The sequence below is a fragment of the Chelonoidis abingdonii genome, chromosome 5, assembly GCF_003597395.2.
Source record: "Chelonoidis abingdonii isolate Lonesome George chromosome 5, CheloAbing_2.0, whole genome shotgun sequence".
Taxonomy (NCBI): Eukaryota; Metazoa; Chordata; order Testudines; family Testudinidae; genus Chelonoidis; species Chelonoidis abingdonii.
In genome coordinates, this window is record NC_133773.1 from 65,741,622 (window position 1) to 65,766,559 (window position 24,938).

Genomic DNA, 24,938 nt, shown 5'->3' on the forward strand with positions numbered 1-24,938 from the left:
GGGTTTCTCCTGACGCAGTGCATGCCGGAAGCAGACGTTCTCCCCGGCTCCGGCCTCTAGCTATGGCGGCCATGGATTCCATTATACGGCCCCACCTTCTCGCGTCCCGGGAGTTTTATTTAATTATGGGATAATACAGAAATTCCTTTTCTCCAGCCACGCTGGGCTAGCGCATGCGCTATGCTACACCCTTCCCGAGCAGGGAACAGCGCCCCTCTTCCTGCAGGGCATTCTGGGAGCTGTAGTAGTCCCTCCTCGCGACGAGGGAACTCTGTCTCCCGACAGGTAGCCTGGCGCGCAGGCGCACTGGGGTGGGACGGGGCGGCGAGAGCTGCGGGTGCGAGGTGTACGTAGTGAATGCAATTGGCCGCGGCTGTGTGTGGACTCGCGGCGACACGCTGGCCCGGAGCTCAAGAGCCCGAGCGCTCGGGGAAGGCAGAGCGGGAACCCCGGGCGCTTTGGGAGGCGGGGTGTGCGTAGCGGGCAGGGAGGCCGGAGGCAGCGTTCGCCCCCGTTCCAGTCCGTGAGGGGAGGCTTCCCCGTCCCCGGGGGCGCCCAGGCAGGCACCATGCCGCTCCCTCTCTGCACGCTCTCCGGCCAAGGTAAAGTGGGGCGTCGCTCGTGGGCACCTTTCCGGTCCGTGGGGCTAGTGGGCTGCAGGCTGACTCTCGGGTGGTGGCTGCAAATCACCCTCTGCCCTGTTAACTTGTTACCACGATTCCTTGCTCGTGGGAAGGGGAGGCTGTGACCCCCTCCCCCGTGTGTGTGCGGGAATAGCAATGGGGTTAGGACAGGGGAGTGAAAGTGACAAGCTAGGGGGCCTGTCCAGTATCAAGTCTGATTGTGGGCCGTGCCCGCCGCACACGGCTGCCCAGCCCCTTGTCTTTACAGCGAGACACAAAACTGGAACAAAGGTCATTGCCTTGTGACTCTTACAAAACAGATATATTTGAACACGAATCAGCCGTGTTGTGATTCCCCCTTGCTTGTGCTTGATGTGTGCGGCAGTGATTTAAGGTAGTTAGAACGGAAAGGACACTGACCCCACAGTACTGGCCAGAATAACAATTGTTGTTAGTTCATTTATCTCATTTGACTGTGTATTCAGTTCACAATTGCTCCCTGTTGAAGTCATTGCAGTGGTGTTCGTGTTCATCCATGCAGAACTCATTGCAGAGAAGCGATTGAATGTTTTAAGGAATGTACCTGCAGTTGTTTCTGCAGTTATGAAATATGTTCGAGTCTGCAATACATTACTAATTGTATGATTCTCTGTTTTAAAGTAAATACTGCTTGAGACTCTCACTCCTAAATCTGTTGCAGTTTATTGTGACATCTGGATTGTCTATTTAAGTTAGTATGACTTAAGCTACATAAATAATACTTGTTGTCCGTGTACATTACACTGTTCCAAGAGATTACACCCTGGAGTTTGGGGATATAAAGGTTATATTGGTTTGCATTTGGGATGGGTGCATTATTCACAAGTGCCATAAAAAAATTGTTCTTCACTATCTTGTATATATTGCTCATGCTACTTTGAAGAAGTACTTTATAAATGTTCAAAGCATTTTAGAAAACAAGTGATACTATTTAAGGTCTTTCTTCATCTGTAAAGTTAGGCTGAGGGATTTGGGGTGTGGGGGTCAGGGAGGGAGAGAGGATTCTTAGCTTGTGATGATATGACACAGGTGTTTCTAGTTCAGCTGGTTTATGAGCTGTAACACTTTACAAAATAATGTATATTTATATGAAGATATGGGAGCATAAGATAGTGTCTGTTATTTCAGGGCATTTATAGATGTAAAAATTTATTCCAAGCTCAGCCTTATTTAAACTATTAAGATAGCAGTTCTTCATGGTATAACAAGCGAATCTTCCTCCTTTCTCTATCTCCAATTCCTTTCCTCCTCATCTCCCCCTCCAGCTCCCAAGATGTTGAATGGTTACATGAATCTGGGTAGTTAAAACTAATACACTTTGTGTATTTCAAGTCCTCTCTTATGCATTTAGCCTGAAAGGAACTAACTTGACCTGATTCTGTAGTCCTCACAGGCAAAAGTGCCATTGGCTTCATGACACATAACATGATTGGGTCCATAATTCCTTTTCTTTCCACTATGTTCAAAATGATCCAATGTTTGATTTCTTTTTTTAATTTAGAGTAAGATTGTGTAAATCAATTTTTAATATTCTGAATCTTTTGAATGAGGACATGGTACTATTCTTTCACTTTTGCACTTTCCTATGTTTATTCATTCATGTTACATTTACCAATTCATCTGCATAGTGATGAGGAGAAAATAGTCCTCAGGCTATAACCACATTATTACTTGTGGAAACAGGAAATTATCTTTATAGTAAGTATGTGATATAATGTTTGCTTCTGACCATCAGGATTTGATTGTGCTTGAGTAATGTTTAGGAAGTGTAGTTGAGGGTTGACTGTATGTGTAAACCTTTACCTTTGAAACAAAGTATATTTTAACCAATCTACGTTTTTACTGTTGATTGTGAAGTTTTGTTGAGGCCCTCTGCCAAGGAATAGCTGCCCATCTAGCATTCACTAACGTGTTCAGGTACAGTATGAAACAAACTTAAATACACATTGCAGGTATCTTAAATTTTTGTAATCCTTTTTTGTTTGTGTGTTGATGTTTACTATAAGTCTTTGGAAGTTTGAAATTGAAATGTTTTCTTACAATATGTTTTTCTCTTGTATGTGCATGCTATTTTTGTTAGCTCTAGGACTTTTTGATTGTGGGTTCTATGAGGATTTTTTTAATCATAGAGATGAAGATCACCAAAGCATTTGTTTGGCCTAAAAAGAACACAGAAGGAATTATATGTTCGATTAGTTGTACTTTAAGTTGTAGAGCAATGTGGGGAAAGTTGCCTAGCCCATCCCTGTACTTTGACTAGTTTTTCAGAGTTAAGATTTTCTTAAGTTCTAACTTAGCTCAACTTTTTTTCCTTTTAAGGACTAAGCAACTAATATTGTTTGCCCTTACACGGTCAGCTAGTTGACATATAAATTTTATGGCTATTTTTCTATTATTTAACTTACTTTTTTTATTCCTCTACTGGGTTATGTTTTAGTGTCTGAGTTACAGCAAAGCTGGTCACATCTGTATATTGTACGTGTTTAAAAATCCAAGTTTAGTGACCAAAATTAGGGATGGCAAAAGCAGGGTCCATTATGGAGTACTACATACAACAAATCCTGATTTTGATGCTTATATATTATGATGGTGGTCATCATCATCATCGTCATGTTCCTATTATGCCTCTGGAGTTTGGTGCAGTGAGGAAGCTTCTCCACTCCTGTCTGTTTCTGGCAAGTCTTTCAATGGTTCCCCAGCTGTGCCCCAGGTTTTTCAGCTTGGCTTCCACAGCTCTTTGCTATGTTGTTTTCAGGCAGCCTCATTTTTACTTGCCTTCAGGTGTCCATCTTATTGTTGCTCTGGTGATGGAATCAGTTTCCATCCAAAGCACATGACCTATGCATCTCCAAGGTTTCCTGGCAGTGATGATGCTCAGATCCTCTTGGCTGCACTGTGTCAATAGATCTTGGTTTGAGATTGTTCTGGGCCAAAAGATATAGAGGATTTTTCTGAGTCAGGTTGTATGAAATGAAGACAGTTTGGACAGATCATACTTTCTCATTTCCCAGCATACTACACTATAAAGTAGTGTTGAAAGTAGGCAGCTCTGATAAATCTTGAGTTTGGTTTTGGTGTTGCATTTTGATGATTTCTAGACTGTATTTAAGCTCCTGAAGGTGTTCCTGGCTTTACTGATTTTTGTTTTGGATGTCCTGGCTTGTTCCACCATCCTGGCTGATGGTGAGAACGTAATCCTCTCTCCGTACTGGTGGTGGTGAGGCAATATTAAAGATCATGCTAGCTGTCTTACTGTGATTGTCAGTCCAATTTGCTGGCTGAATGCGTTGAGTTGAGTTGTTTCTTGTATATGGTGTTGGGTGTGTGATAGGAGAGCAATATCGTCTGTGAAGTCCAGGTCTTCAAGAGATGAGAAGAGCATCCATTTAATTCCTCTTGGCATGTCTTCTGTTGTACGCCACATCACCCAGTCAATGGCAATGCTGAAGAGGATTGCAGACATGACACACCTGACATACTCCTGTTTTGACTTCAAAACTGAGCTCACTGTGATCAACACTGCATGTAAAGTTGAAATAGAAGCTTTTGATGACAATTATATGGAAAGGAATTCCACATGCCCACAGAATGTGCCATAGGCTGGTCCCATGAATGCTATCAAAAGCCTTCTCAAAGTCTATGAAATGTATGTAAAGTTGCCGTTGCCATTCTAAGCACTGTTTCATTATGTTTCGTAGAGTGAAGATCTGGTCTGTGCATCCATGCCCTTTCCAAAAACTAGCTTTCTCTCTTCTGAGAATGCCATCAACTACCTCTGCTATACACTGGACTATGATCTTACACAATAATTTGTTGGCACAGATAAGTGTTATACCACGCCAGTTATTACAACCTCTGAGAGTTCCTTTCTTTGGTATCTTCACTGTAACCACATTGGTCCACTCATCTGGCACTTTTTCCCTTTCCCAGACTGATGTAAATAGAGGAGCCAGGATAGATGCTGCTAATTTAGGATTTACCTTGAACAATTCTGCATTCAAGTTATCCTTGCCCGGATTTGATGGCATGAATGATCTCTTCCTTAGTTGGGGTGTCTGTGTTCATATCAAGATCTTCTTCTGCCTCCTGGATGTTTGCTGCTTCTTCAGGTGGCTCCCGGTTTAGCAATTCTTTGAAATGCTCTGTCCAGCACATGTCTTGTTCTCAGTTGTTAGAAGCTGTCCTTGTTTGTCCTTGATGAGTGTGTGTGTTGGTGTCTGCCGTTTACCACTGATAAGCCGCGTCATTTTGTAGATGATTCCTTGTTCATCACAAGCAGCTGTATCCTCTGCTTGTGTTGCTAGATTATCAATATGATGTTTATCCGCCTTCACAAAGCATTTGACCCTTGCTATACTGCTCGTGGTATTTGTCCTTTAGCTTCTGCCATTTTGTATCTAAAACTTTTTTTTCTTCAGGGCTCATCTTGTTTCTGTGACATTCCATGTGCTGGTTGTAATCCACTCCTTCCTTCTCTTCTTCCTGTAGCCTAGACAGGCTTCACTGCTGTTTATAAATTGCTGTTACTTTGTCCCACTTCTTGTTCATCTCCTCATCTGCATTTGCCTCCTCTTCATCAAGGTTTGCAAGTGCTTGAAACCTGTTCTTTAACTGAAGAATGAAGGCTTTCTGTATTATCATAATGTCTGTCCCTTGTTTGGTGGACCCACACTTCTCAGTTTTAGCTTGATGGAGGCTGTCACAAGGTGGTGGTTGCTGCCAACATCTGCACACCTTCTCGCTTTCACATCTGTCAGTGAGTGTCGCCATTGATCATGATATAGTCAGTCTGGTTCTTCTCTCTGCCATTTGAAGAACACCATGTCAGCTTGTGAATTTCCCGAAGTTCAAGTAGGGTTCTGCCAATGACTACGTCATTCATATTACAGAATGAATATATTATGATGGTGGATAGTCTAAAATATGAACATAAACTCTTTTAATATGAAATACATCTTCCTGATCCCTCAAGCAAGCCATATATGGCAGCCGTGGAAGTTTCCTCCCTCTCTAGTTAATTACTTTTCTTTAAAATTACTAACAGTAGACACAAGTAGAGGAAATTAAGTCTGTTATAAACTACAGACTGACTCTGTACAAGGAACACAAGGAACTAAAAAATAGGAGAAAACTCCAGCAAAACAGAAAATAAAGACTTTGTATGCTAGAAGGGTAAATATCCTAAATGTGACATCTGAAACTAAGGGTATGTCTACACTGTGTACCTTAGAGCAGCACAGCTGTGCTGCTGTAAGGTCTCTCATGTAGCTGCTCATCACTGGCAGGAAAGCACTTTCCAGCCAGCAAAATAAAACCACCACTAACGAGTGGTCAGCAGGAGAGCATTTCCCGCTGACAAAGCGCTGTCCACGTTGATGCTTTTTTGTTGGTAAAACTTTTGTCGGTTGGGAATATGTTTTTTTTCTACACCTCTGACCAACAAAAGTTTTGCAGACAAAAGTGCAATGTAGATATAGCCTTAAAAAGTAATGTTAAGAACTGTTTTTTTTTCCTTGTGGTGGGCACTGTTTTCCTGTTCCCATTTCCTGATAATGGGAGTGAGGTGTTGCAAAATGTATCATGTACCACCAGTCAACTTCCTATCTTTAATCCTGAAACACAGAGTAGGGTCATGATTTATTAATTTGTTTAGGATTTTTCTGTACTGAATAGCCTCAGGATTTAAAAAAAAAAAAGTGAGTTCAAGCCTTTGACTGTTATCTATGTTAACAGTTAAATGATTCAGTTAATCTAGTTGTCCCTTTTTTTACAGCACATCATTGTTTGCATGCTTTAAAGTCAGTAAAGAAAGATTGTCTACCGCCTTTGCATATTGCAAGATGGGCTTCTACTTCCCCTGTGCCTCGAATCACTACACACTATACTATTCATTCTCGGAACAAAGACAAACGATGGGAAGGTAAATGAAAAATTGCATGTTAAGAAAACAGCTTGTCTATATTAATTGCAGGCATTTTTAAATGTTAACAGCACAGTTATTTTACAGAAATGCTGTTCTGGTAAGTGCAATGCTAAAGGTTCAGGTGACCTTTTATGGTTGCTTGCTTATGATGGTCAGTTTTAGTGAAGCAGAACTGATCATATTTAGTTTGCTCCTAATTAAACTAAGAAAGTATGAGACTTCATGATGTGAATGTGTAAATACATGTTAACTTTTTAGTTTGTATATCTATAGCTACATTTGTCTTATTTATCATATTACCTTATTGCAGTGAGGATATGTATTTTTCTGCTTTTGTAATGTGGTCTCATGAGTTGATCATGATGAAGTAGGGCAAAGAAGATATTTATTGATGCTGTTTTAATCTATAAATTCACTAACCTTAGCAGCTCCTTGGAGAAAGTGGGTTCCAACAATCCCTGTTGCCAGAACAGTGCTTGGGCACCCCTGACTGTCAGAGCAAAGCAGCAGATACTTGGGACTGGATGAGCATTCCCAGCATCAGGGGGGGAGGAGGACCATTAAGGTTGCTTAATGGCACTTCTCCCCACTCTTTTCTCCTGAGCTGTACCAAGCACACCTGAGAAGTAAACGTGGCTCTGGGCTCTTATTTTAACCATTCTAGGATGGCACAACCACTAGAGATTAGAATCTAAAGTTATTTCTGTGTCCCTCTTTATTAGCAAAGGCTTAGTTTTATATTCCAAACATTAGGCAAAAGCACAATTAAAATGCTGCTCATGTACAGTGTGTTCACATCTGTTGAATATTAACCCCACTTAGTTCAAGTGACAGTATTTTGATACTTGATGGCTGATATGACAAAGCAAAACAATAAACTTTAGAGAGAGGGGGAAGAGAATGGTGAGAGAGATGTATTATTGGACAAAATCACTATATCATATTTTGCTCCATTAAAGGGGTGAACATGGAAAGATTTGCAGAAGAAGCTGATGTTGTCATAGTTGGAGCAGGCCCTGCGGGTCTTTCTGCAGCTATTCGACTCAAACAGTTAGCCAATGAGTATGGCAAAGATGTTCGTGTCTGCCTGGTGGAGAAGGCTGCTCAGATTGGTGCACATACGCTTTCTGGTGCTTGTCTTGAGCCACGTGCTTTAGAAGAACTCTTACCGGACTGGAAGGAGCGAGAAGTATGAATGCTTAATCATTACGATTAATGTCTAGCTTGAAACAAACTCTGTATCAAGTTCCATGCTGCACTTCTACATATTATTTTTAAATAAGGTGATATTTTTTTGTATAAAAAACTCTTGGATAAGAAAGGAACTGTGTTTTCGGGGGTGGAAGGGAGCCCTATGCCAATTCCAAAAGTTGAGTATTAATTTTGTTGACTTTTTACCTGAATGTTGCTCTGCCTGAGACTCTGCGCTTTACCTCTGTCATGAAACTTTCTCACAAGACCATTATATCATTTTGTCATACTACACTAGATCTTTAGTTTGTTCCTTGAGAAGGAAGAGAAAATGTCTGCTTCTTGACAGCCAGCAAAAATAGTTCATGGTGATGACTTTTTCCTTATTTTTAGGCTCCACTTCAGACTCCAGTAACGGAAGACAAATTTGGGATTTTAACGAAGAATTCCAGAATTCCAGTGCCAATTCTTCCAGGTACAGCTTGTTGAAAAGCTAGAACACTTACTAAAAAAACAGGGCTGAGGTTTAATATAGTTATATATTTTTCAAGAAACAACTATGGTGTATGTTGGGAGGCAAGCAATACTGCATCAGTTGCTTTTTAGCAACTTTGTACACAAACTATAATGATGGGAATATAAGTAGGTAGATTGTACATACTAAAATTCACACATCTCTGTATAGAGACAGCAATCATAGCAAAAAGATACTAGTACATTGCATTAAATCAAACTTTTGTATTTTTAAATGTGTTAAATTTTAAGCATGTACATCTCCTGTGTGTGTGTATATGTTTTAATCCATAAACCTGAATAGATTGTGGTGTACTTCTCCCTTTTGCCCAGGCCTTCCAATGACTAATCATGGGAATTATATAGTGCGCTTGGGGCACTTTGTGAATTGGCTGGGTGAGCAAGCAGAAGCTTTGGGTGTTGAGGTGTATCCAGGCTATGCAGCAGCTGAGGTAATAACATAACTATTTGTGTGTGAGAGAGATTTTAGCCCAATTTTCTATTTTTTTAGCAAGTCCCATATTACACAGAAATGCCTGAAAAATAAGGGCTCAGTTCTGCAAATTCCTGAATACTCTGTCTTCCAATCTAGCAAAGCATTTAAGCACATGATTAATCCCATTGTTTTCAAGACTGAGCTCTTAGTTAAAAGGTTTGGATTTTCTAACCTCCATGTTTTCTGCATTTGGGAAATAATTTTAGAAGTGGGCTTAAAATGACAGGTCTTTAAAATAGATGTTTTTTGAATATTTCCATAGGTTCTTTTTCATGAAGATGGCAGTGTGAAAGGGATTGCCACTAATGATGTAGGCATTCAAAAAGATGGAGCACCTAAAGTGAGTACTTATCTTTTTAATGGGCAAAGGTCCAATCCTGTAGTTCCAGCATACGTCATTGTGGTTCCAGCATACATCATTGTGGTGCCATTGTTGTTCTTGGTGTTATACTCTTAAAACAAAAAAACCAAAAGTCCCTGGGATTATCAGTGAAAGTCTTCAGAGAAGGAGGAATTGTTTAAGGAGGGATTTGAATGAAAATTGGAGAGGTTTGTTTGGCATAGGTGGTGTCTGGAAGGCTGGAGTGCGAGGAAAGGGAGGGACTGAATGGAAGAAGTCATGAAGGTGAGTGGGGAGAGAGATACGTCTAACTGGTACTCACCAATACAAAACACTGTTGTTCTAATGGCTGGTTGCTGCCTTCTGCCCTTTTTGCAATTCTGTTGTACTTTGCTGACTTCAGCTCATCTGCCTTTTGTGGGCAGGGTCCTTACTGGATGAATCCTCCTGCCTGTCTGGTAGCTGTCTGCATCCACTTAGTGCTTCCTCCTTTGGAGTATTTTTTTTTTTTTTTTTTGGTTCGCTTTTTAAAATGTGCTTTTCCTGCTGATAAGGAGGCTGATGTTCCTACATTTAAAACAGTTGACCATGAAATCATATATTTACTATACTCTTGTCTTGAAATAATTCAAACAGAACTGTCACCTCTCATTATACCTTTATTTGTTTCACCAAATAGCTAAAATTATTTTCAGTTCTATATTTTCACCAGTAGATGGTACCAGTAATATTCACATTTGTTGCAGTAGTTGCAAGCCTGATTTTATTCCTGATGTAAAGAGCCCCCGACCTAGGAACTGTAGAAAAGGAACAGAATGTCTTCTATGACTTGTAAGAAAACTGCACCACTTATTCAGAAATTTCTCTCTCTACAAACATTTTTTATTAACTCGTTTAATTTATTAATCTTAATGATTAGGGCCCCAGTCCTACAAACACTTGCACAGGTGTTTAACTTTAGGCTCTGTGAGTAATTCCATTGAAGTTAGCTGTACAACATACAATGGATGGAGTTAAAGATGTGTCTGCAAGATCAGGGCCTTGATCAGTAAATTTACTAAAATTATACGCTCTTTGAGGCGAGGAATGTCTCTTGTTTGTCTTAGAACAGTGGCTAATCAATGGGGTCCTGATCCATGACTGGGGCCCCAACACTACCATAGTACAAATTAATTAAAAAATTTGAAGGCAGTGGTATAAATATACAATAAAATAAGCATTGGTTCTTGTATAGGTGCAAGAGAAAGATGCTAACTGCAAAACATTTTTTGTTACTTAAATTTATAAATTTAGAAACAGATAATGTAGGATGTCTATATTTACATACGCTATTTAATTATGGTTTCTAACTGCTGTTATCTTAGCAAGGACATGGCTTCTATGAAACAGTACCATATGCATGCATAGTCATATTAACATAAGTAACAAGTCTATTCTTAGTAATCTGTATGCTGTAAATACAGTTCACCTTCTGCTTCTCAATCAGAAATGCAGAAAGTGGGGAAAGTTCCAGCAAAAACTGGCACTTACCTACCCCTAAGCATGAATACCAGTATACAGGGAACATAGTACATTTAGTTCCATCCCCAATGCCCTGTGAGAAAGCTGTCATAAATTAAGTCAAATAAAAAATTTCAGTACCACTTTTTTGAGTTTGGGTAGGATATAGCCTTTTGACAAAAATGTTGAAAGAGAATTACTAATCCACCTCCTGCGAGAATTTTTTTCAATCCTGTTTTCCTCCTAAAATATAATTTGAGTTCTTCCGTAATATAATACATTTACAAGCATATTAATACAACTTTTTATAGTAACAAAGGCAATTATTACTAAAATAACATATTTAGTTTTGTATTCTACATATTCAAACTTATCATTTTGCACCAGATCTCTCTTTGGCTGACTTTTTTCTGCTAATTTCCAGTCCTAGTAAGATTTCTTTGTATATTTCAAAATACCTGATTTTTGCAATAATTGGTTTGGATCATTTCATCTTTTTTTCACTTATGAATTCAGCCCCAGGGTACTGATATCTAAGTTCTGTGTATGAACTGGGGACACTTTTTCAGAGTTGACTATCACAAGATGCATCCAAGAAGATGTTTCTGGGAATGGATCAGCGTTCACATCACATTCCCTGTCAGTGCCTGGCCCAGGCTGGGGAAGATAATGATCCATCCAGCACACAAAATTCAGTGATGAATCCTGGTCATGTGCCTTCTGAGGTACATTGCGCATGTGTTAAGAAGATGTCAAGTTTTGTATTAAATCCCATTCCATCCAAACCATGGACAAAATGTCATGCAGTGGAAGGTGTAACAAAGTGAGATTTTTTTTGTAATTTTTTTTTCATTAATCCTATGTGTGCCTCAGTTTCCTCATACTTTGCCTGGCTATCTAGTGAAGGATGGGAAGGATTAAGTTTGCATTTATGGAAGGGTAAAGAGCTATAGGTGTGTGGGTGAGTGTTGCCTAGCTGAGTGGACTGAATGGGTCATTAAAAAGGACTGGCCAAAGCCAACCCACATCAGTGGAAAATCCGAAAAGACAATTGAAAACCCAGTTAACCAGGATCTGGACACCTAGCAAACAATGACCTAGAGGGAAGAGAACTTCCCTGCCTCTCAGCAGGGAAGCCGAGCAGAGGCCCCAGCTTGAGAACAAAAGACTGAGGAGTGAGATGGAGGAATCAAGAATTGGTTTCTGGAAGAAGCCTGGGCACTTTCACCTGGAAACTGACTAAGGAGGTCAGAGAGAGAGAGAGAGCCTGAAAATGGAGTTAACTACAGCTTGGCTGGTGAATTGCACTGGGATGACCAAAATGGACTGTGTTTTAACCTTTATTTCTCTATGCTAACTTAAGGACTTCCAATGCTGTGTTCCAGTTGACTAATAAACCCCACTGTTTTGAAATCGCTGCTTGAGTGTCACTGCAAATACTGGATGAGGTGCGTTAGTCCCTTGAAGAGAGTACAGGTCTCTAACCAGGAGTTTCTCTTTCAGTTGGACTTGCTGAGTAGAGCTCACAGTGTGAAGCAGGAGTGCTGAAGCCCTAGAGGTTGTGTCAGGAGATGATGAGGCTGCATAGCCTACCCAGAGGGAAGAGTGAGACCCCCCTGGGGGTCTAGTATATTGAAGGGGTTCCTCAAAGAGACTGTTTAAGAACTGGGGGCACAGCATCAATCCTGTGAATCTGTGACACAGCTATCTGGGTGAAGTCCACTCTGGCCTCCTGATGCTGGGTAAAAGGGCCTGTATAGTGTAAATGTCCTCTAGGAGTCCCCTATTTGGCTAGAGGATTACTGTCCTGATAAGAGAACTGTGGAAGACAGCCCTGCACACACTCTGCCACAGGGGGAGTACTGTGGTGGGGTCGGAGGAGTGTTTCAGGGGTGGGACCACAGCACACAGTGCTGCCTAGTTCCTGGGCAAGCCCAGGAAGGCTGTAGTAATATCGACAAATGCCCAGCAGTTGCTTCAGTCTCTGGAGTATCCCAGAATCAGGAAGATCTTAAAGTGCCTTAACAGTATTCTGCCTCCCTTGCCCTCACCCATGTTATCTAAACAGTGTGGTGACTACAGGTTCTCTGTTTTTACAGGCTAACTTTGAAAGAGGTCTGGAGCTACATGCCAAAGTCACCTTCTTTGCAGAAGGTTGTCATGGACATCTTGCCAAACAATTGTACAACAGATACAATCTAAGGGAGAAATGTCAACCCCAGAGCTATGGTATTGGACTGAAAGAGGTATCTCTACTTAGTTTTATCACAATACTTGTGCGCTTAAATGATTGAGGTATAAGACTTGCTGCAAACTAGACTGTTTCAAAATGTGTGTATAAACTGCTTTCTAAAACTGAGGCTTTTCTTTAGATTGCACATTTAAGTAGTGAGTGGTGAATTTTGACAAGAGCTTGACGTTAAGTTTGTAAACTTTTGAATCATTTTGGTATTATAGAATAAGGAGTGTTAAAAGGGCCTGTTTAAGTTGTGACATCCATCTCCTGGCCAAGGCAGAGTTAGTCCCTATTGCATTTTTCCCTCTTACTCTCCTTAACTTCCTATATGATATTAACTCATTTGCTTTTCTGCTACTATTTTATTAAACATCATAACTAACTCTGGGTAGTTTTGTTTGGTTTCCCATCCTCTTTTTTTTTTTTTTTTTTTTTTTTTTTTTTTTTTTCCCCCATTTACAGTGCAGGTATTCTTTAACTCTTGTAAAGAGTTTTGTTTCCAAACTGAATTCACTCTTTAAATTGATTTAACTTGTAAATCATTTCATATTTTAAGAGTACAAAATATTTCTTTTTAAGGCCCACTTTTAGCCTAGCACAGAGTGTCCCTGGTTAAGGGAGAACAAAGGTACAGCTAAGTTGGAAAACTGTCCAGGTATCACACATCTGTCTACAAACCTCAATAACCTTTCCATCTTGTGACTATTCTGTGACATGTCAGGCTATATACTAGCCGGTGCTCTGTTGCATTATAGTGAAGTGATGACTGGAAACTTTTTCTCTGATCTATACAGCAGATGTCAAAATTGTGCTAGCTACACATTGTCTGCAGTGTTAATTCAATATGCATATAATTAAGACACTGTGTTGGGGTTTTATTTTTGGAAAATATATTTTAAATGTTTTTTCTGAGTACAAATAAATTACACTAGTAAAGTAATTGTTGGTTTTACACAAAGTATATTCAAGATTTTAGCATATATTAACTTATGTTCCTTAACCATCAGTGTCTACTCTAGACTATGTATATTCAAATTAATTTTTTAGACTTCTGTATTTTTTTAAAACTGTGAAACTATATGACCTTTTACAAAACTTCAAGTAGTACAGTATAATAGAAGTAGAAGGTTGGCCTTTGAGCTTTTGAGGTTCCAAATGAGTGATTACAGTAGCTTATTTCAGGTCCCAAGTAAAGAAGTTAGTGAAAGGAATTTTCACTGTTAAGTAACCCAAAATTTTTGTGTTCTTAAAGTCAGTGTAAGCATGTGCTGTTTTTGCATTCATTCAGAAGTTATTAAATTTAATGCAAAATGCAGGCTCTTCTGTGATTGATGATGGGTGCTGGGGCTATGACAAATTTTGTCTTCCATGGTGTAAATATTAAAGACCATGCTGTTTGTTGAATTTGCTGATGTGAGGTGTTTTAAGGAAGGGAAGTATTTGAATTCTCTCTTGAAAATTTGCTGAGAAAGCATTTGTACTGCCTTACTCTGTCCTCTGCTGTATGAGCTTTATCATATGCCACAGCATAGTAAATTCAAAGTAATATTTTTGCAATCTTGTCCATATATTTCTAGTTGGGTTTTGTTTTTATATTGCATTATTAAAATGACTTGCATTATAAAGTAGTTTCTATTCCAGTTGTGGCTTATTGATGAAAAGAAATGGAAGCCAGGAAGAGTGGAACACACTGTGGGCTGGCCCTTGGACAGACATACATATGGAGGATCATTTCTTTATCATTTAAATGAAGGTGAACCATTGGTAGCTCTTGGGTTTGTGGTAAGTGATGGTTTGCTGCTAGAACAAAATTTAAGTCCCTGCTTTAAAGCAGGAAATGCTAGAACTTCTCAACAAACAGTTGTAAGAATTTTTAACATATGCAGAACTGTGTGTTTTTCCTTAACTTCATCTGAGAAATGCTAAACCATTTATATGAAAATTTTCCTGAAGAAATTCAGCCTGAGGCAAGCACCCAGCATTGGAAATTTCAGCTCGGATGGTTAAATTTATAAGCAACAGTGTTCTGTAATGGGAAGTGTCAGGCAACCATAACTACAGATATTGCTACTTATGTCACCTTTAATAAAAGCAAGATAGGCGTCAAGTAAAACTGTAAATATTTGCATGACCAGTTGCATGTCTTAGCACTCAGTTACCCATGCAAACTGTATCAGGCTTTTCAGAATGCTTAATCTTTGGTTCTTGTACTACGATGCTGATCATGGAAAAATGTATTCCTTCCTGTTTAAGTTGTGTGTGTACACACACACACACACACACACACACACACACACACACACACACACACACACACACACACACACACACACACACACACACACACAGCCTCTGTTTGCCTCTGTCTTCTATATCTTCATAATCTCCAGTCCAAACTATTGCAACAAGGGCTTTGCATTAAGACAGTGGTCCCCAAACTGTGGGGTATGCCACCCTAAGGAGTGTGGAGGAACATATGTGGGGGGGGGGGGGGAGCGGCAGCAGTGCAGCTGGGCCCAGGCCAGGCTCCACTTGGGATGGGGAGGGAGCACCACGCTTCCAGACCTGCTCCGCTCCAGACTTTTCCACTTCCAGGTCCAGCTCTGCCTCCAGGCCAGAACTGCATCCAGTCCCGCTTTGCCCTCGGCTCCATTCCGCCCCCAGCCTAGCTCTGCCCTCATTCCCTCTCTTCTCTCAGACCAATTCCACCTCTAGCCCCAGCTCCTCCCCCAACCCCAGTTCCTTTCCCAGCTCCACTGCTAAGATGACCTTGGATGTGCAGTAATGGAGGGGGAGAGGGCACAGATTCTGTTAATGGTTAAGTGGGGGCGTGACAGGAAAAGTTTGTATATCAATGCATTAAGGTCTTGTGTACATCAGGAAATAACACAGAATAGCAACTGCACACTAGCTCCCAATGTGGCCACTCATATTTTTCTGTTGTCCAAAACCCTGGAAATAATTGTCCCCAGAGTAAAGCTTGCAAGAGCCAGAAACAGGACTTTTTGACATAAGGATCATGTCTCTGGAATTACTCCTGTCAGGAATATGTCAAAGCTGGAACTTGATCATCTAGAAGAATGCAAGACGCATCTTAGCACTAGCTTTTGACTGAATGTAAAATATGAATTCCTGGGCGTTCCACCAACTGTTGTAGTCTCTTTTCATTCTGTCTTTGTATCATTGTTCCTTTGCTGCTTTATATAGATGCTTCACTCATTTGGAAATGTTAATTGACTCAACTTTAAGCCATGTAAAAGTAGTGCTTGAAAAATTTATCAATGAGTGGCTGAAACCCTACTTACTACCCAAGGTTGAAGGAGAAGCCCCTGGGCAATACCTAGTGATCAGAGCATAATTTTGATATGACTTTTAAAAAGTGTTTGTGTTTCATCCACACTGCTCAGGCAAACCATGTTTAAAAATGCAGTTTCATTATGATGATTCCATTTCCAATGGGATGGACTGTTATGGGAGCTGGTTACAGCTTGGTTATATACTTTCAGGACAACGTTGTAGCGAAATCCTCTGACTTGGTTCTGAGCATAGTGTTAATAGGTCTGAAGTAGGTCATGAATATAGTTTGGCTGCTTCTTGCATCTTGAATGTAATGAAAAGATCCTGAAGTTGGTGTAACATGAAAATGGACTTAACATACCATGTTTTAATGCTGATATGGCACTTTAGAGGAGGAGTGTAAATAACTTCTTTTGTTTAAATGTTCACATTTAAATATTCATAGCATGTTTTATTTTATTGTATTGTTTTAAAGGTTGGTTTAGATTATCAAAATCCCTATTTGAACCCATTTAAAGAGTTCCAGAGATGGAAACATCATCCCAGTGTGGTGCCCACTTTAGAGGGTGGAAAAAGGATTGCCTATGGTGCTAGAGCCTTGAATGAAGGCGGTTTCCAGGTAAGGGTGTGTTTGGGGGTTTTGTTTGGGTGTGGACTTTTTCTTTTGTAACACGACTAAACTATTTATCCCAAATTCCCTGTGGCCCTAGTAACAAGAACTAGTTATACTTATAATATCTAAACTAAAATGTTTTCAATTTGTCTGTCGGCAAGTGTCCATTGAAATAAAAGATTGGATAAGGACAAAAGGAATTTTTGGACAGAAAGGAATGTGTTTTGGCACCAGGGAGGTTCACTGGCCATTCTAAAATACAGTGATCAACTTCTATGAATATTGCCAGGCTTTGGGAAAATGCCACACTATCTATTAAATTAGAATGTCCTAGGATATGTCTTGTGTCTGTGTTACAGCAAAATATGTACAGGAGTGTAGAGAGAGAGAGTTGATTAGTCAATACTGTATTTATTGCTAGGAGGAAGTGGCCAGATGTACCTTTTTGCCTTGGGGTATACCAATTTATGTGAGAGAATAAGGCAGTTGCTATAGACGTTCTCCAGAGCACTACATGAATTCAGCTGAATATCCTGCTCTTGTTACCCATCTCTCCTCTGTTTTGAATAATGTGTAACTTATTTTATGTAGTTCCTAGTGCAAAGCTTAGTTTATTGTATGTAATTTGTGTTATATCTACATTAAATGGAGTTTACTTTTCTGTATGCTAAAACCTGCTAGTTGATCATTAATTTTTAACTGCTCCACTCTTCAAGGTGCGTACCTTTTTAAAGGTGTGTTTGCTGGCTTTAAAAATCTCTCATTGAATCAATAGAAAATAAAATGTCCATAGGAACAAGAATGGTAATTGTCTGGAGTAATCATACTAACATATATGGTGCCCTGACAATATCTATAGTAGAAGTCTTTGACCAATTAGCATATGGAGTACAGAATTATGTTCATATGTCAGTAGAATTATAGCTCTTAGTTTCTCTCTCTCTTTTTGGTGACGATATTGCCTCATACATAGGATACATGTAGGATATGTGTAGAAAATTACCCACAGCAGGAGTTTCCCAAATTTTTGTGCTATAGATAAACTTAAGATGCCTCTGTCTTTGAGGAACATGCAATTTGAAAAGCTTGGTTTTAGTGACTTGCCCAGTATCACTTAGAAATATATGGCAGAAGCAGTGATAGAATCCAGTTCTCCCAGGAGAGCATTCAACTGCCTTAACCGTGAGACTGTCCTTTCTTTTCCTCCAACCCACTGCCTCATTCACTACGCACTTTCCACCTTTTGCACAAAATGAGGCAGAAGGTCCTAAAGACAACAGCCTCCGTTACTACACAACCCTGACGAGGCAAGGGTCCCATGGGGGAGAAAAAGGATGTGATCATTTAATCGAAGACTTTATCATAATGCATACATGCAAAGAGTGAAAATTAACATCATACACACACAAACCTTGATTTCTGGAATTTCCTAACTCTTTGAGCGCTTGACTTTGCAACCTTAAAAATGTTGTTTTTATGTAGCTTGTGTGTAACTTCCTAAATTTTTAAAAAGCACACTGAAAAAAAAAGTCCTTCATACTCTGAAAGGGAGCATTTAATAGCGGGCACAGACACTCTGTCTACATCCTCCAATCCAACCTCTCTATAGCTCAGTCCTATCTCTTCACAATCCTATTACCTTGCCTACCCAGTCCCAATCTCCACTGGTCGGGCTTCTTATCCTAGTAATAAGAACATAATAGTGGCCATACTTGGTCAGACCAATGGACCACCTATCCCCATATCCTGTCTCTGACTGTGGCTAGTGTCAGAAGCTTCAGAGGCAATTAACAGAACAGGGCAGTTTTGAGTGATCACCTGTTGTAAAGTCCCAGCTTCTGGCAGTTAGAAGATTATGGACACCTAGAGCATGGGGTTGCATCTCTGACCATCTTGGCTAATAGCCATGGTGGACCTAGTTTCCATGAACTTATCTAATTCTTTTTTGAACCCTGTTATCCTTATGACCTTCACAACATCCCATGGCAATGAGTGCCATGGAATTATTCACAATTCCTGGCCTGCAGTGATACAACTTCATACAGTAAGATCTCCCAAAAATATTGCAGGAAATTGCCATATTTGTAACACTATTGTGAGTACTCCTGGGGTGGTTCTGATAGCACCAGAGCAGTATCTGCTTGAGTCCTGTGGAATTCACAAAATATGAATGGAGATCTAGTGATAATTTATATTGAAGTGGCTTAACCATTGTGCTCTCTCTCTAAGGAAAGTGTCTGCACTGATGCAGGAAGATATGGGGATTTGCAAAATTTAGGAAAAGAGAGATGGAACAGGAAAAAGATATTTAATAAAAAAAACAGCCAGGAAACCACTTTTATTGTCCCCAGTACTATGCCAAGCAGACTTAGTTATAATACAGTAATAGTAACATCACCTGAGAAAATGTCCAGTTGAATTAAAACTGCTATTACGTTGTCTGACCCCCAAGCCCAGTTGCCTTCACTGTGAAGGCAATCACCAAGTTTGCAGCTTGAGGGGAGTATCCAGCACACAAAACAAACATTATCCTGTAAAGAGGGAGGAATGCTGTGACACGTCTTCAAATTTTAGTAACTATATCCTCTGTAAGTATTCAAACATAACAAGAAAAAAATCTTCAGAGATATTCCAAATGTGGTCATATATACTTATTGGAATTTCTTGGTGTTTTTTGCTCCATGTGACATATTTGTGAATCATTTAGTTATTTTAGGGACGTGGCTTTAGAGGTTTACTTTTCCACAGGCAAACGTCTCAGTGACACTCACTACTTGATTATATTATACTTCTCAGAAGAAAGAGGGAAAGATGTGCCCAGAAATCATTCCGTTATTGGTCTCTGCACAACTATTTTTTCTTAAGGAACTGAGACTTAATGCCAAATTCAGTAATGCCTGGAAAGTCAATCTGTCAACTAAGAAAGAGGACACAGAGACTTGAGAACTAAACATGGAGATAGTCTGATATGGTTACTATAGGAGGAGGGAAGCTTGACTTACTAAAGCAGAGACTAGGTGGGTGAGGTAATATCTTTTACTGGACCAACCTCAGATGGTGAAAGAGGCAAGCTTTCAGGCTACATAGGCATTTGTCATTTTATACTTGAGAGAAGAAGATGAGGGGCAGGGGAAGGAGGCACCTACTGAGTGACTTTATCATAGTCTATTCAGTAGAGCAAGCGTTTTGAAAGGAATAGTATAATGAGATCACATTTGTTTTCTTCTTCCACTTGATTAAACAAAAACCATGACATTCTGCAATATTGATATCTCTTATTTGCTCAGGACCTGGTCTCATGCCAGATGTGTGTTCATCATACATGATCATTTAAAAAAAAAAAAAATCTTAATCTCACTGACTTTTTCTCTTCAGTCTATACCCAAACTCACTTTCCCTGGCGGTGTATTAATTGGTTGCAGTCCTGGTTTCATGAATGTTCCTAAAATCAAAGGTACGCACACTGCAATGAAAAGTGGCATGTTGGCTTCAGAAGCTGTTTTCAACCAATTAACTAATGAAAACCTCCAAGCAAAGACAATAGGTAAGATCTTATTTAAACTTGTAGCTGCCTTGTGTGTTCAGTTGAAACAACTTTTTGAATATGAAGAAACTATTTGAAAGCCAAATAAACCATCTCTAAGTTGGTTTAAGAGAAAATTGATATACCTATAGTAAATTATAACACATACAAGAAACAAATAGAATGGATTCAGAATGTTTTGTTTGGTTACTGAATAGATCAGGTCCTTGGACTGAAGCAGAGAATCTGATATGTTCTTAACATTAAAGGGACAGTCAGGAAGATTAGGCCTAAATTTACAATGTATATGTCAATTATTGTTTTTACAAATCTTAACAGATCTGGTTTCATGACTTAAAAAAATCTATAGAAAGTGTTTTTGTTTGTTCATAAATTCTTCTGCAATGTTTGCAATGGATTATTGCATTAGTGCAGAACCAGAAAGTGAAAGACTAAAAAAATAAGAACAAAGATAAGACTAGTGTGTTTTCATTGCCCCAGTTGAGAGAAAAATGCAAATAAAACCAAAACCTTCATAGCATTAATGGTGAAAAGTAAACTGATATTTTTAAAGTTTTCAGTTTTAGTGAACTATAATATTAATGTATGTAACAACCCTCTCCCATCCAACCCTAAATAGAACTTCTAACCTTAATGTCTCCCTATGCTGGTTGCTTTATGGTTCATCGAAGGAGGAGGGTACGGCAAAGCTTTCTTTGTGCATTAATTGATCTCTTAAAAACTGATGGCAGCAGATGTCTATAGAGACCACTGACCTAGCCAGAACTTGAACCCTTCTGAAGTTAACCACAGTGATTCGAGTACATTGTTTAAGCAAAGTATACTTTTTAATGACAGCTGCTTCTCAAAAAATAAAAACTTGTAGTTGTGAAGTGTATTATCTGGTAAGTACAGACATAGTGTGAGATACTATTTTTATGTCTTTAGCAACTGGACACTCCACCTTTTCCCTAATACAGCAGGCAAAAAAAGATATTTAGGAACTATCTACACTAACAAGCCCACTGTTCAGTGCACTGTTTTCTTCCATGGTCATGGGAATGTGTTTTTATAATGGACCTGCTGTCAGTGTGGACATGAAAATGTTTCCTAACTTGGTTTCAGAACTGCTTTCCCATGCATATAAGTAATAAAATTGTTTAACAGACACCCTAACCCATGGCAAAACGGTGCACATAATTAGTGGCTCTTTTAGTATAGATGGTTCCATAAATTCTCTTTACTGTATTTCAGAATCCATTCCCATATAACATTAGTAATTGGGGGAAATGTCTCCTCATGGAGTTTTGTTTAAATAAGTTGTCTTCTCGAGGCCTTATTTAAAAGATGGTCTGCTACAGTGAAATTACATTTAGCATAGTGTAGTAAACTATTTGACTTTCTGTGTTGAGGATGGAGTTATACAAATCAGTGCTCATGGCTGCACAGCTGTGTGTGTGTGTGTGTATATAATCTTGTGAAGCTATACAGTTCAAAGGTTTTGAGTTTAAAATGGGAAAACCTGGTGCTCAGACCATAGGTGGGTTACTCTGGTTAGTTTAAACCTTAAGAGTCTAAAGTGAATGTACAGCATTGGCATCCCCTAATTGTGTCCTCGTCATCAGTTCAGTCATTTTGCATTTTCAAAGGCAATATTATTTTGATAAACTGCCTCGCTCTGGACACTTAACATTTCTCAGAGTATTCATAGACTTGTGCGGAAAGCCAGAAAGAATATTTAGATCACTTAGTCTGACCTCCTGTAAATCGCAGGCCTCTCTAGAAATCTGCCATCCAAACATTGTGAAGCACTGTGGTCTTGTGTATTCTCACTTCCCATTCCAAAGTCTCTTCTCCCATCACCCAGAAAGAAGTTTTTGAAAAGGTATTTATTATATAAGGACTTAAGGGGTCTTGTTCCTGAACACAAGAGCCTGAAGCACCATTTACTTTGTTTTAAAAATATTTAAAAACTGAATTTAAGGATACCTGTTTTGATGCTCTTACATATAAATATCCTAGAAAGTTAAAACTGTATTTCAGAAAATACACTCCTAAAATGAGGATTACGTGTACAGTTGGCTATAGTTACAAGCTCTCATTTCTTCAGTGGTAATATAAAATTTAGTAATTTAGGTTCATTATACTATAAATGGGTCAATCTAGTTTTCAAAAACTTGAATTTTATGCTTTGCAAATGATTTTAATCCATTGCTAATAAACACTTCTCAGCTGGCAACAAGTTCTTATTTCAAGGACCTAATCTTCCCTGAATTCATGCTATAGTATAAACATTAAACAAATAATATATTTACAACTAGGACTCGATGTGCCTGAATATGAAGAAAACTTGAAGAAATCCTGGGTGTGGAAAGAGCTCTATTCTGTTAGGAATATCCGACCATCCTGCCATGGAGTACTGGGTGTCTATGGAGGAATGATTTACACTGGTGTATTTTATTGGATACTGAGAGGAATGGAGCCATGGACATTAAAACATCCAGGTAATTTTCTTTCAGCAAATACAAATGTACATTTGTATTTGCTGAATCTGTCTTATGGTCTCTTCTGGTTTTGCATTAAGCAAGGTTGGATTGGATCAGTACTCAAGTCAGATATTAAAAGAGAGGCTATAGAAAGTAAGTGTCTGTAGATGGTGGTTTTCTGTATCTATGGAATCAGTGACCTGGTGTAGTTCAGTGGAGGGAGAGGGAGCACCAACTACTGGAGATAATCTGAGACACAACTAACCTGACCATTTGTGGCTAAGAATTCTACAGAACATTTTACAAAGATATTGGGAGTCTTGGCTCCAGTTGCCTTATCCAAATTAAATACTACAATTTACAATAACTCCAAATTAATTTCAACTAAGTATTTGCACACTAGGAAACTTAATATTGTTTCATTCAAAATTACTTTAGGGCTAGACTCTGATCAGCTAAAGCCAGCCAAAGATTGTACTCCTATTGAATATCCAAAGCCTGATGGAAAAATCAGTTTTGATCTCCTGTCCTCTGTGGCTTTAAGTGGGACAAATCATGAACATGACCAGCCTCCTCATTTGACTCTGAAGGATGACAGTGTTCCTGTCAACAAGAATTTAGCTATATATGATGGGCCAGAACAGAGATTCTGTCCTGCAGGTAGGTAATTAAAATGAATAATGGCTGAATAAACGAACAGCTTTGCAAAGTGAAGGCAAAGGTACTTACATATTTTTACTGAAATGTTTCAGTAGAGGAAATAACCTGGCTTAGTAGGCCTTTTAGTTCCTTAATAAAAGGTTTGGGAACCACTGACTTAAGATAACTACCAGCTGCATTTTGTCTGTCTTGGGGACCCACCCATATCCCTGCTAATGCCTTTCTAGCAGCCTGCTTGGCTTCCCCCTACCAGCTAGCTAAACACTCCCCCTGGCAGGGCTGTGATAGTTGCCAGTCTGCCTTCTGTTTGTTCACTGGTCCCCTTCATCTGCTGCTGCTGCCACTTTCTATGGGCAGCATCAGCAGTGCAGAAGCTGCAGCCGGAGCCTGTCACTGCCCTGCATGTGCTCTGGAGACACTCCCTTGGTGCTGCAGCCTAGGGGAAGAGTTGAAGGGAGGCCTTCTGGGGTACACAGGCCCAAGGTCCTTCCTGAACTACTTTCTGGGGGAAAAAATACATTTCTTGATAAAGCAATTGTAAATAAGAGCGTACAAGAGACAACTGACCTGCATAATGAAGTTACCAGATGGTAGTCACAGCATTTGTAAGATAATGGCTACTGAAGAGTACACGAGTTTGTAATAGGATCCTTTAAATCTAGGTCTTAGCACTTAGTTGTATACTCCTCATCTATCCACTACAGTGACATTCTCATCTTTGCAGGTGTTTATGAATATGTTCCCCTGGAAACAGGAGAAGGGTTACGGCTGCAGATAAATGCTCAGAATTGCGTCCACTGCAAAACGTGTGATATTAAAGACCCAAGCCAGAATATTAACTGGGTAGTACCTGAAGGGGGAGGGGGGCCAGCTTATAATGGAATGTAAATTTGATCAAAACTATCCAGTGTACTTCCCTGACATGTTGTAACCAAGCTGATCACTGACAATGTTAATTGGGTGAGGTTACTGAGCCAGCTAAATTTCTTACCACTATGTGGTAAGAAATTTCATTAACCACTATGTTAAATAGTGAATGTAAAGTCAATGCAGACCCTAGCCTTAGTTATGAAATAGGCCTTTTTACTGGATCAAAAAGACAATGGTGCAGCATCCCCAAAGTGCTCTTTTCTGTGACTTACAACTTGATGATAGATCTCTCTCTTGCCAAAGTTCAGTGGTAACACCCCAAACCATGGATGTAAAAAATACAGTGAAGTCTTATAATTTATGGTGAATTCACATTTTCTGCTCTTTCCTAACATGTTCTATCGATGCAATCTTGTTTTCTCTAAATGCAAGCAGAAATTAACCAAGTCAAGTGAGAGAATACTGTGTCACTGCTTTCAAAGGTTACATTAAGCAGACAAGCAAATATTTAACAAGCTCCCTGTTGTTTCAAGGGAAGAAACTTTTAATAAAGCTAGTTTGCCATAAAACTTAGTTTTGTGTGAACTGAGTTCATGAATACTGTTTACAAACTGTTTATTTTAGACAG

The 24,938-nt window shown here is 39.5% G+C and overlaps 2 protein-coding genes across 7 annotated transcripts in view; one reads left to right on the forward strand and one right to left on the reverse strand.

The window, feature by feature from the left end:
* On the forward strand, window positions 1–24,883 carry ETFDH (electron transfer flavoprotein dehydrogenase). 3 transcript variants are annotated; one of them, XM_075066349.1, is made up of 14 exons: window positions 312–602; window positions 4,361–4,771; window positions 6,436–6,582; window positions 7,545–7,774; window positions 8,170–8,251; window positions 8,623–8,741; window positions 9,048–9,125; window positions 12,725–12,871; window positions 14,503–14,643; window positions 16,634–16,777; window positions 20,147–20,315; window positions 22,616–22,798; window positions 23,219–23,440; window positions 24,165–24,883. In XM_075066349.1, the coding sequence occupies exons 2-14, from the start codon at window positions 4,693–4,695 to the stop codon at window positions 24,326–24,328; spliced, it is 1,905 nt and encodes a 634-aa protein (XP_074922450.1). In that variant the 5' UTR covers window positions 312–602; window positions 4,361–4,692; the 3' UTR covers window positions 24,329–24,883. The 3 variants fall into 3 exon arrangements, with proteins under 3 accessions (XP_074922451.1, XP_032659347.1, XP_074922450.1); XM_075066350.1 differs by lacking the exons at window positions 312–602; window positions 4,361–4,771 and adding an exon at window positions 1–285; XM_032803456.2 differs by lacking the exon at window positions 4,361–4,771 and having other exon boundaries at window positions 66–602.
* PPID (peptidylprolyl isomerase D) overlaps window positions 1–24,938 on the reverse strand; it is a 114,720-nt gene that overhangs the window by 63,336 nt on the left and 26,446 nt on the right. Inside the window, exon 9 of one of the 4 annotated variants that reach the window (XM_032803459.2) lies at window positions 9,177–9,692. The exons of 1 other annotated variant lie outside the window; for it this stretch is intronic. In XM_032803459.2, coding sequence (XP_032659350.1) covers window positions 9,556–9,692 — 137 coding nt within the window. In that variant the 3' untranslated portion in view covers window positions 9,177–9,555. Of the gene's footprint in view, window positions 1–9,176; window positions 9,693–9,766; window positions 9,923–24,938 lie in introns of those variants that run through there. 2 more of the 4 variants (XM_032803457.2, XM_075066351.1) reach the window with 2 other exon arrangements.

Excerpts from the sequence above, each read along its gene's own strand:
- ETFDH (XM_075066349.1), top strand. The coding sequence starts at position 4,693 with ATGATCTCTTCCTTAGTTGGGGTGTCTGTGTTCATATCAAGATCTTCT. Across the intron at positions 6,583-7,544 it reads CAAAGACAAACGATGGGAAG|GGGTGAACATGGAAAGATTT; the intron begins GTAAATGAAAAA and ends GCTCCATTAAAG. Across the intron at positions 22,799-23,218 it reads ATGGACATTAAAACATCCAG|GGCTAGACTCTGATCAGCTA; the intron begins GTAATTTTCTTT and ends AAATTACTTTAG.